Source organism: Centruroides vittatus, unplaced genomic scaffold (assembly GCF_030686945.1).
Source record: "Centruroides vittatus isolate TY-2023 unplaced genomic scaffold, ASM3068694v2 contig_3084, whole genome shotgun sequence".
Lineage (NCBI taxonomy): Eukaryota > Metazoa > Arthropoda > Arachnida > Scorpiones > Buthidae > Centruroides > Centruroides vittatus.
Window position 1 is genome coordinate 638,832 of NW_027121983.1, and position 11,844 is coordinate 650,675.

Consider the following 11,844-nt stretch of genomic DNA (forward strand, 5'->3'; position numbering starts at 1 on the left):
CTTATACGTATATTAATGATAAATAATTAACGAAAATATCACTCGTTTGTTAGTTTAATGTGGAAAAGAAAGTTACGAATGTACTTTGAGTGGTAATTTAACCCGAACCGAGACTTTCTTCACGGCACATATTTGTACTGCCCACCATTTCCCGAGTAGATAAAACCAATGAACACTGATTGCTGGTCGCGGGTTCACGCCTGAACGTTTTCACGGCTCTCTCTAACTGTCGAACACCTAAATAGAGATCAGTTTCCCATAGAAAGTTCTCCCAAAAGGCACCTCTATGGCAAATCGCCCTTGCCTATCCCATCATTCCAAACTTAATGCTTGCACTCTCATGCCACTTTTTTGAATGTGTGTAGAATATATATAATATATATATATATAACTCATCTTTAAATACAAAAGTTTAATTTTTTAAATAATATACAAAAGTATGTACTTCACATTATAGAAATATTTATTAAATGAAATGGGACATTCGATGAACGTCTCTTGTATTTAAACTACAAAACTAATTGTATGTTTAGAAATTGTTTTGAATTTATATGCTATTTATCACTAGAAATCTCATCCATGACGCATACTTGTGTAAACTTTACGCTTAAATTTTCACGATAGAAAGTTTATGTAATGATAAATAGACCATAACATTCACTCGTGAGTAATTTGAAAGTGAATACGTTCACGTTCTTAGAAAGTTACTTCACGCATTACAGGATATAGTAGTAAACAATTACGAAAATTCACCTAATTTATATAATGCCACAACCGTTGCTCCACCTAATCCGATATTATGTTGCAAAGCTAGTTTGGCATTAGGTACTTGTCTATCCCCGGCTTTGTTTCTTAGGTGTAAACAGAGTTCGGTACATTGCGCCAAACCTGTAGCGCCTAAAGGATGTCCCTTTGCAATTAACCCACCGCTAGGATTCACTACATATTTTCCTCCGTAAGTATTATCACCAGATTCTACCATTGTAGAACCCTTTCCGACGTCACATAATCCAAGTGCTTCGTACGTAATTAATTCGTTAGTTGAAAAGCAATCGTGCAATTCGACTACGTCAACATCCTTTGGAGAAATACCCGTTTTGCGGTATAATTTTTCCGCAGCTTTTTTTGTCATGTCAAATCCCACCATTTTGATACAACTGCTTTCTTCGAATGTACTCGGGAAATCGGTTCCCATTTCCATACCTAAAATTTCCACCGCTTGTTTTTCTAATCTGTGTTCCCGGACGAATTCTTCTGATGCCAATATTGTTCCCGCTGCTCCATCCGAAACTGGGCAGCACTGAAGCCTAGTTAATGGTTCATAGATGACTGGTGAGTTTAAGATCTCCTCCAAACTATATTCTTGTTGCATTTGGGCGTTTTTATTCTTTACCGAATGTTTATGATTCTTCCATGCAACCATTGCGAAATGCTCTTTCTTGGTTCCGAACTTTTCCATATGTTCTCTACCAGCGGCACCAAACATTTGTGCCGCCATTGGTACTTCACTAATACCATATTTTTCATTCAAAACTAGGCAATGTTTACCTATTGGCAATGCTCTATCTGTAAAAAGAGGGCTTCTTAACGATTCTCTGTGCATTTTCTCGAATCCTATAGCAAGTACACAATCATTCAAACCACCAGCAACTGTACAATAAGCTAAAAATAGGGCCGTGGCACCGGTGGAGCAATTATTGTTGACATTACATATGGGTATGCCAGTCATCCCAATATCGTAAAGAGCTCTTTGCCCACTGGTAGATTGCCCAAACACGTAGCCTACAAAAGCTTGTTGTATTTGATCATATTTCAGGTTAGCATCGGAAAGAGTACCGACCATGGCATCTTTAACCATTTCTGGGTAATCTGAAGTCTCTTCGGGTTTTATAAAAGGTGTCATAGATGCCCCAACAACATAAACTTTGCCACCCTTCCTTTCTTTTGCGAATTCTTTGGCCTAAAAATAAATGCAGAATTGATCATATGATATATCCAATACAACAGGATGAAATTATAGATGTAAATTTCTAACAAGAGACGAGGAAAATGTAATGGGAAAAAAGCTAAATGTTATAACTTCCTTAACTATAAATGGAACTTGTTTTTTTACACATAAGGATTATGATACTAGTATAATAAGGAGATATAAGAAATGTTTACTTACATTGCATAACTGGTACGACGTAGCAAAATTTCGTTGCCATTTCTGCCTAATAAGTGCATTTGCAAGTTTCAGACCCTTTAAAAACATGTCGAAGTAACGAAATGAAATTTGAATTCGACTTTCCTTCTAATAAAGATAACACATTAATCAAATTCCTAACTTTCCTCTTAATATGACTATATTTTCCTTCTATTTTTGTTATTACTTAACAACAAATACAGTAATTTGATACCTCGAAATAAAAAAATAATAAAAATTATCATAAGTTCAGTTATAGAGTTCAGAGTTCAAAGGTCACATTTCTCAATCCTGTAAATAAGATTGGTTGAATGTTCGATAACACCAATTAATGCTACGTAACGTTTGATTTCAAATGACCTTTTATTATCTAAGATCTAAGGTTTCGTAACGTTTTTGACATGATTTTTCATTAAAATATCGAAATAATTCGTGTCGCAAAGTTGCACTCACCTCTTTACGTAACTAGTTTAGTTTTGTAATAATTTTAAGATTCATTTAAATGATGTAAGTGCAAAATTTAAATAATATTATTATTATAACAAAAATCTATGAAATATTCCTCACGATTATGTTAACAAATTAACTACGAACACACAAAATTAGTGTTGTGAACTTCTGACACGTGGGTGACACGTTTTCTCTATTAACGCCACCTGTCGTCGAAAAATGGTAGCAAATTAAATAATAATTTTGTAATATCGTCTTAGATTACTAATATATGCTTATTAAAATACTGAAAATTTGTAAATATTTCTTAATCGGATATGAAGAAATTTAATTAAACGTGTAAAATATTTTTAAAGTTAATGCTGATGTTATAAATTTAAAAAAATACTGTTGAACAATACTATACTGTCTCCATCTAGTGGTGGATAATATAACTGTTTTAAATTTTTATTCAAAATTCTTCATCATTAAATCTAACACAAGTGACATTATATAAACTGTTTTGAACAGCAAGATTATATTATTCTTTATATAAATAATTTAAATTTTAAAACCAAACGAATTTTATGAATATTGCGGTTTAAAGGGAAAGGGGGCATCCTCAATTGGGTCTATTTAAGAGGCTCCTTCAAAGAGGCAAGGTCCATGTTGGGTGGACCGGGAATCGGATCCCGGTACGTCTTGCCTTGACCCGATGTTACAGATGAGTTTGGCCATATTGACCCTCGTTGTAAGGCGGTAAACCAGACTTGTGGCCGCTGTTCGATGGTGCACTCTCACAAACAGTGCAAAACGACGCTGCTGAAATTCAGCAACTGTTGCAAAGCCAAGAGTAAGTATGGTTTGTTGCTGAAGACAGGCCACTCCTACCTGAGTCCCAGCTGCCCCTCTTACCTGAGGGAACTGGCGGTGATCCGGTCTCGAACCGACTACAGTTAGTAATCAATTGAAGTTGACCCCGAAACGAAAAGGAATTGATGGAAAGTAGGGCCACAACATAATGATCGGATTCAACCGGGTAGGACTAACTTAGAGTCCTTCTGCCTGTTTAAAGGCCGCCACACACGTTTAGGAAAACCTTTGAGGATAAACTGCGCAGGCCTGGCCTTGAGGAAATTCAGAATCTCCTGTCGCCCACACACGAGGAGGAAAATCTCTCAGTCAGTCGGCCATGGTATCCGATGACGACGTACTGGCTGTTCCTGGATGTTTATTGGCAACAAATTGTATTAAAACTCGCGGGAAAAAAACATGTGCGTAGAAGTCTATGTGTAAAGAGTAGTAGTAGTAGTGGTTTGGGTAGCAGTAATTACAAAATTAATTTTTCAAGAGAAATCTTGAGCTATAGATTCTGTTAAAAAGCATCAATTACCAGCGAAAGATCAATGTCAAGTCGATTTTACTACCAAAAAATTCACGGGTTAAATTTTATAGACGAAAAACCATCGGATATAACTGGCTGGATCGAACATAGTAATTTACAAAACTTATTAAATTATTTCTCAACGTATAAAGAATTATTTTTATTTAAAGGTGGATAGATAGGGAAAAAGTCTTTTTAAAAACTGGAGCTACAGTTATTTAGACATGGAACTTCTTGGGTGTCCAAGATCAGATAATATTAAAAAGAATTGTTATTACCACAAATATTTTAAAAAGCATCGTTCTTTTTGCAACATTCTATCTTACGAACAATTCTTAATTGAACAAAAAATAGATATTTTCAAAATCAATACGTTGTATAGATAACACCAAACCTTATATTAGGTGTAGATATCTTTGTTAAATGGAAGAAATCTTTATGATATCTTTAAGAGCACTAATTCCTGTGTGAGATCTGGACCTTTCCTTTGTTTTCCTACTTTTCGATGTATTTTAACTGACTCGTTAAAACGACATCGCTGAGAAAATTTACAACCCTCCTTCAAAATTGTCAACATTCATCAGTGAAAACATCGTCAATCTCATCCTGCAAGACTTAAAGTTTACAATTAACGTCCGATTTCATCACTTTATTTTGGTCCCGGGAACACCTATTAACCTCCACTCCTGCTAAAGTAACCTTTACCTCGGACAACATTTTATCATGTGACGTATTTTCCCAAAACAAATCTATATAAGCCCGCTACTTCCCTCCCTTCAGAGGAGTCTCTCACCAACTGCTGACCAGTGACAAGCCAGACCTTACTGAGGAGCAATCATTGAAATTTTACTAAGTGCTAAGTACTATGACGTTCAGTCGCGATTCTTTCAACTGTGTGACTCAAGCTACGAACCTTCGAACCCTAATGGGAATAATCAAGAGGTATGAATGAACTCGAGCGTGTAAACTCTCTCTCGGCTTTTTTTCTTGTACTTGGAAGTTAGAAAGAAATCTCGATAGATATTCGATGTTCGTACTTGTAATCGTCTATTCGTTATCTAATAAATCTTTGTTTTTCTTGTTAAATGGTGTCCTTGCTCGTTTATTGCCTACGCCTTAACGACGGCTTCTCTCATCTCCTCCACTCGACCTGACAAAAAGGAATCCCGACCCCTCGGGATCAGAACGTAGACAAGCCATTCACTGACAAGTGGGCAGTTTTTACCAAACTGTTGCCGAGAAAAGAGGTACGACCTTGTCCTACCTCCGGGCGGCTATCCGCATCTGATGAAATATTGCATTAAATATCAATAAATTATTTTTAAAACGTCAAATTTAACAAGATTTCTTACAAAATTTCAATTACAAAAAGTTTTCAATCTTTTTCTATTTCTTCTTTGAAGAAATAGAAAAAGATAAATTGAAATTTGAAACCAAACATACTGTAGTCGATATCTCAGCAGTTTCTCACCAAACGTAAACCGTGGCTATCAACTGAAATAGAGAAAAAAGTTGCACGAAATAATTTTTAAAAAATATGGCAGCTATAGTAACGATGTTTATTAATGGTACATAAACGAGTATGACAAAGGCATGCATGCTTTGGCAGAAGTTGTCGGCAATTTTAATGAAATGTGAGATTGCAACGAATTCTTCCATGAGTGTTTTTATGTGCAAAATATCTCTCTTCGATTAATTTTTCACGTCTTTCACAAAATTTTCCATTACAACAATGCAGCTGTACCCAAGAATTAATTGCAAACCAGAGCAAAGTGGGATGATAAAAATCTGTAAGTTTCGTCCCATAACGGCCCGCCAGTGGCCAAATGGTTCCATTCCTTGAACACTGGGAGTTTGGTCATGTGTTCGCGGCTAGCCCGGATGGGCTGGCCACGAGGAGTTTTCCGGGTTTTCTCCACGTCTGTAACGCCTGAGTAGGGGACAGTTACCCTTAAAAGATTTTCCGGAAGGCATTATTCCCCGCGTAACGACTATCGTAAACGCATACAACTACTATTATATGACAATGATGTCACGCTTTTACTATAGGGCGACATAACCTAGAAACTCATGCCCAACTATCCGATACAATTTTCCATAATCACATAAATTACGAAAATTGAATATTATACTCTACAATCTGGCATATTTCTGGTGTTGCACAAAATGAGGGAGTCCATTTAATACCAAGAAGGACTGCAAGCTCTTCTGAAAATTAAAGAGCTGCACTCATAAGAAGAAATTTTTTTTTTCACAGCTATCTATGCTTGTTATTGGTCTGTGTTCACAGGTACTCATTCGTAAATTATGCTAATGAAAAGTAATCATTCTTGTATATTTTGCGAATAATTGTTTGTTCAGTTAATTGAATACAGGAATTTTATCAGACACGTAATGATGATAAAATACTGTGCATATCGTGACTAATTAGTGGTGCAGAGTTATGTGACCATGGTAATTGTTTTTATGCAGTTTTAGGATACCATCATGACATCTTATAGAACAAAGCTGAATTCTTGACGTATTCAGCACAGTCATTTGATTTTTATGATAAATTTCCAAATTATAATTGTAATGTGGCATACATTTTAGTTCTAATTGGCCCATCGATGACCAGACGAGGAAAACCTTTCAAAACAGGAAGTTAGTCATGGCTTCACGTTTGATTAACAGGCTGGACACGTGTCGTATTCAAGGCTTTCTTTAGATATCTAACACTTAAACAGGGGCCCGGTTACAATTGCCATTAGCGAGATTGAGGCCGAAGTTTTAAACTCGAAAACGTGTACGCCGGACGTTCAGTTCCGCTTTCCTGTATGCCTAGAAGTTTGACAATGGCGTTTGGAAAGTCAGTGGAATCATGTTCGACATTCCAAACGCCACATCACAATGCCGGGCTGCAATAATTTTCATTGATTTAAATTAAAATATATGCTTTTTATCTTAAATTAGTAGTGTCTTGCCCCTGTAGAGTACATCATACTTTTCCTGACAACAACAGTCATGCTGGTCATCAATGTAACTGCGTTTCAGAGACAATTTTTGAGTTGAAATCACGTAACATCCTGTCTATACTTATATGATGAAAGTCGAGATCAATATTTCTATATCTGATCTCGACTTTTATCTACCTAACACCGTTCTCGAGATTAAATGTCCACTGTTGTCTGTCCTTACAGGTCTACAATCTTTTTCAAATCGCAGACCAATTAATAAATCTAAAAATATACTTTCGTGAAATCACATTTATGTAAGTTGTTTTCTTCACCTTTTTATTCATTTACTTCATTCGCTGATATTAATTTTAAAACTTCAGAAGCTGCTATGTAAATCAATTCTACCGCCGGTCTTTTGAAAACAAGTACAGTGGTACCTCGGGATACGTCTGCTTTAGAATACGTCCTGTTTGGACGAAACAAATTTTGCTCGATGTACGACTTTTGTTCGGTGTACGACTTTTGTTCGGTATACGACTTAATTCAATTATACGCGCCATCTATGAACAAGTAGCACTATCGGTGTACTAGACCAGACTAGACGTTCGCGCCGGATGGCCGAGCGGTAAAGGTGGCAGCGTACCGCTCTGGGGGACCCGGGATCGAATCCGAACGGGTCGAATAATCCCCAGGAATTTTTCGGGGGGTGGTCCGTTCGGATATGTCGGGCCCCGTCCCTCACCACCCGGTCGCCCCATTGTGGGCCTGGCCGAACCCATAATGGGCCTACTAAAAGAGGCCCTCTTAGTGCCCACAGGGCGGAAAGAGTTAAAAAAAAAAAAAAAGACCAGCCTAGACGTTCACCGCGAACGTCTATAACTTTGTTAAATTTCTTCTGATTTTAATTTGTAAGTAAAACTTTTTATTAATCATGAATTGCAAAAAGGCAAATGAAAACAACAGAAAAGTAAAAAATGACTAGAATCACAATGGAACTGAAAAACGAGATTGTTGAAAAATATGAAAATGGCATGGGTGTTCGAGATTTAACTGTTGCATACTGTATTCCGAGAACGACGGTATCGTCAATCGTGAAAATACATTATTAAATCTGCTAATGTTGCGAAAGGGGTTAAATCAATTTCTAAACAGAGATCGGAGACATTAGATCATGTCGAGAAATTGCTTTTGCTTTGAATAAGTGAAAAACAGTGTGCTGGTGACAACGTATCAGAAGCAATTATTTGCGATTATTAGCGTAATAACTTTAAAAATCTATAATAAAATTTATTTTCTTATTAATATGCTCAAACAGGGTTTCAATTATTTTACAACCCCATTAATATACCGTATCAAGAGGAGTTTTTTTTTTACATGAGAACGGATTAATCATTTTTACATTACTTCTTATGGGAAAAGTTGGTTTGGTATACGTCCTATTCGGTATAAGTCCAAACATCAGAAACTGATTAAGGTCGTATACCGCGGTTCCACTGTACTTGATTCTGCTGCAAGTACGTTTGTATGGATGCCATTTACACCAGACAACAGCGATGAAGAAGTTATTTTATTAATAAAAATCAGCACATTGAACTTTTTTATAAGTGGTAAAACTAAAGATTCTTTAAACGGACAAAAGTAATGTCAATAAAAAAAAATTCCATGTAATATATTCACTATCGAACAATTTTTTTTTCGTAAAATACACTGTATAAACAGAAATTATCTTAACGTTACGATTTTCTTCGCGTGTCTAACACCTCAATTAGGGAACGCTTTTCATAGAAAGTCCTCCCTGCATGCACCGCCTATTTTGTAGATTGCCCATTACTTATATCATCAATCCGAATTTGAATTCTCTCAATAATGTTTTGCGTATAAAACAAAACTCATAAAAAAGTGTAATTGTTATTTTGAATGTTTGTTTGTTCTAGCATTGATAAGTTTAGTCACCGTTGCATTCGCATGGTTTATTTTTCAAAATTAATTTTAAAACATAATATAGAAATTTTGAACGATATAGCATAAAATGGCGTTATGACGAGCTGCAATTTTTAAATTGCACCTCAATTATGGGACGGGAAACACCTTTTATTCTTTTCGAAACGGTATTAATTAAATAAAAACACAACAGTGATGTAAATTCTACAAATTCAAATAAGTTTTATCGCTAAAAGTAATTTGTACTGAGGAAAAGTCACCGGTAATACCCTCATATATTTCTTAACTACAAATAACTTACGACAAATATTTAATCATATTTGCATATTTGATGAAGTATCTACATAAAATTAACCGAGCAAACAACTGATTAGTAAATTAATATTTTTAATTAGCACTTACCAATGGGCGCCTTTATACACAGACCAATAAAGATCACAGAGGAGAGTTTTATTCAATCATTATATTACATGTACGGGTACGAGAAAATTCAATCAGAAATATTTATTTTTGAATCTGCAATGCACACGCTTGAAGAAATTTTATTTCCTTTCATAAAAATTTTAAAAATTTCAGAAAAATATCTGGACAGCGCTAAAACTAAAACATGGTTAGGAACTATTACGATATTCGTGCAAACATATTTTTTGTTATTGGTCCTTATGACATTATCAGAAGAGCTTTCAACATATCTTGGCATGAATTGGATTCCTTCTCTTTGTGGGATGCCAGAAATGTGGAAATTGGCAGGGTATAATATTAAGCATCTGATTAATTTTATGTTTATACTTTCTGTCTTGAACATGACATCATTGAAGAAATACTCCTCAAAATTACAGCACGCGATTGAAACTTTTGATGAAAACATAATTTTAACGAAGGATACATCGAAGCGTATACTACGCTTTCGAAAATTTCTATTCTTTAATTCATCCGGAGCCATTATTAGCATGTCTCTGTTAGCAGCATGTTTGTTTTTCTTATTTAGAAATCATTTTGGCAGCCTGAAATCGGGGTCACGAGAAACATTTTGCGTAATTCATGTGGTTATGGGATTAAACTTACAGATTTTCATCGTCCCGTTTTGCTCTGGTTTTCAATTAATTCTCATATACAGCTGCATTGTTGTAATGGAAAATTTTGTGAAAGACGTGAAGAATAGATCGAAGAGAGACATTTTGCACATTAAAACGCTCATGCAAGAATTCGTTGCAATCACACATTTAGTTAAAATTGTCGACGACTTCTGCCAAAGCATGCATGCCTTTGTCATACTCGTTTATGTACCATTAATAAACATCGTTACTATAGCTGCCATATTTTCTAAAAATTATTTTGTGCAACTTTTTTCTCTACTTCAGTTGATGGGCACAGTTTCTGGCTTGATGTGGGCAGCTGGGATATCGACTGCGGTAAGTTTGGCTTTAAATTTGAATTTATTTTAATAAAATTTAAATTATTTTGTTAATTTTACGAATTAGATCTGTAATTTCACGTCCTGCATCATGGATAGTTACTTCGAAAATAGCGAAAAGGACAACAGAATTGTAAGAAATCTTGTTAAATTTGATATTTTAAAAATAATTCATTGATGTTCAATGTAATATTCTATCAGGCATTAGTGCTGTTAAAGGTATCGAAAGGAAATAAAGGTTTCAGAACGATGAATTTCTTCTATTTAACGAAGACGTCTATACTTAAGGTAAGATTCACATTATACTTTACGGTGATATATTGGTAATTAACGTGATGATGCAAAAATTGAAATATTTTCTTCTGTAGAATGCCAGCACTGCTGTAACGCAGTTATTATCTTTATTTTCTTCGATAAATTAAGAAGTAACTCAGGCCATTCCATTAATTTTTATGGCAAAGAAAATTGTTGTTATGTACGTTTCAAGGATTTCAATCTCTTACTTTACTAGAAAACTGATCTTTACAGGACGAAATTGCATTGGTCTATGGACAAATATCGTTCATTAGTTTTTATATTTGCAGACAAAGGTAAAAGTCTGAAACTTTCTGTTGTTTTGAGCCGCTTTGGGGATTAGGAAAAAAGCAAAGGAGACAGAGAGAAGGCGTACGTCCCTCGATCACCCGAATGTACTGGCTCTCCTGTGCCAAACTGATCAGCATCTTTCGATATTTCTGTGTATCCTTGCTATCACAGGGCATATAATAGGCCCATTTAAAATAACATCTAAGAAAAATGTTTTAAAAATAGGTATGGTTATGAATTTAAACTAACTTCAACTGACTGAAGGAAATTTACTGCAAAACACAAATATTATCAATGGCCCTAATGTGTGAGTTGTGGTTGTTCACCCTATTCACTAAACAGAAAATGTGTTTCAGCGCAATATTGGATCTTCCACGACAATCAGCTAAATGAAAAAATCAGCTGGATTTACGAGTCAGCAGCAAGTAACTGCTGATTGTCGGTAATTCTGTGCCCACAACAATGAATACTGTGCCAAAGAATATAGGAAATTGCCGTGATACTGCATTATGGAAACTATAGAAACTGCGACATTATTAATAGATTGTTTAACAACAGCTCTGGTAACATTTTCAACAAATTACAAACTGTGAAGTATGTGCAGTTGCCCGGGTTATTCCAGATATCAATTTTTTCGAATTGTGTGATTACTCTGTAAAATATTTATGGATTTAATATTCCTTGGCGTAAGCTGTAATGAACTTCAGCGTTATTTTTCATAGAACATCTTTAAATAAAATGCACGTTCTGGTAACTTAACCGGCCATCATTAGATGAAAACGACTTCAACCAGTCGCAGATGACATTTGTATCGCCAGGGTATCATCTAAAACCTGATGCAACACGTGTGTTTCGCAATGGAAACTGATTTTTCGTTGTTTGTTGCGTCAAATGTGCAAGAATAGGACTATTTTTTGACCGAAATGTCTTTTGCACGTCTTGTTATATAAATACAGTAAGACCCCGATTA

The 11,844-nt window shown here is 35.4% G+C and overlaps 1 protein-coding gene and 1 long non-coding RNA gene across 2 annotated transcripts; one reads left to right on the forward strand and one right to left on the reverse strand.

Moving 5' to 3' along the window:
• Positions 1-413: 413 nt before the first annotated feature.
• Positions 414-2,407, reverse strand: LOC136973089 (sterol carrier protein 2-like). The gene is made up of 2 exons (XM_067267780.1): positions 2,168-2,407; positions 414-1,960 (listed from the first exon to the last, which is right to left on the reverse strand). The coding sequence occupies exons 1-2, from the start codon at positions 2,252-2,254 to the stop codon at positions 740-742; spliced, it is 1,308 nt and encodes a 435-aa protein (XP_067123881.1). The 5' UTR covers positions 2,255-2,407; the 3' UTR covers positions 414-739.
• A 6,867-nt stretch (positions 2,408-9,274) lies between these two features.
• Positions 9,275-10,534, forward strand: LOC136973110 (uncharacterized). The gene is made up of 3 exons (XR_010880440.1): positions 9,275-10,287; positions 10,357-10,422; positions 10,491-10,534. It is a non-coding gene; the product is annotated as an uncharacterized lncRNA (long non-coding RNA).
• The last annotated feature ends 1,310 nt before the right edge of the window (positions 10,535-11,844 follow it).

Bases quoted from the DNA above. Each gene is read 5' to 3' on its own strand.
- LOC136973089 (XM_067267780.1), bottom strand. From the start codon at position 2,254: ATGTTTTTAAAGGGTCTGAAACTTGCAAATGCACTTATTAGGCAGAAA. The intron at 1,961-2,167 runs GTAAGTAAACAT...ATTTATTTTTAG, and splicing joins CGTCGTACCAGTTATGCAAT to GCCAAAGAATTCGCAAAAGA.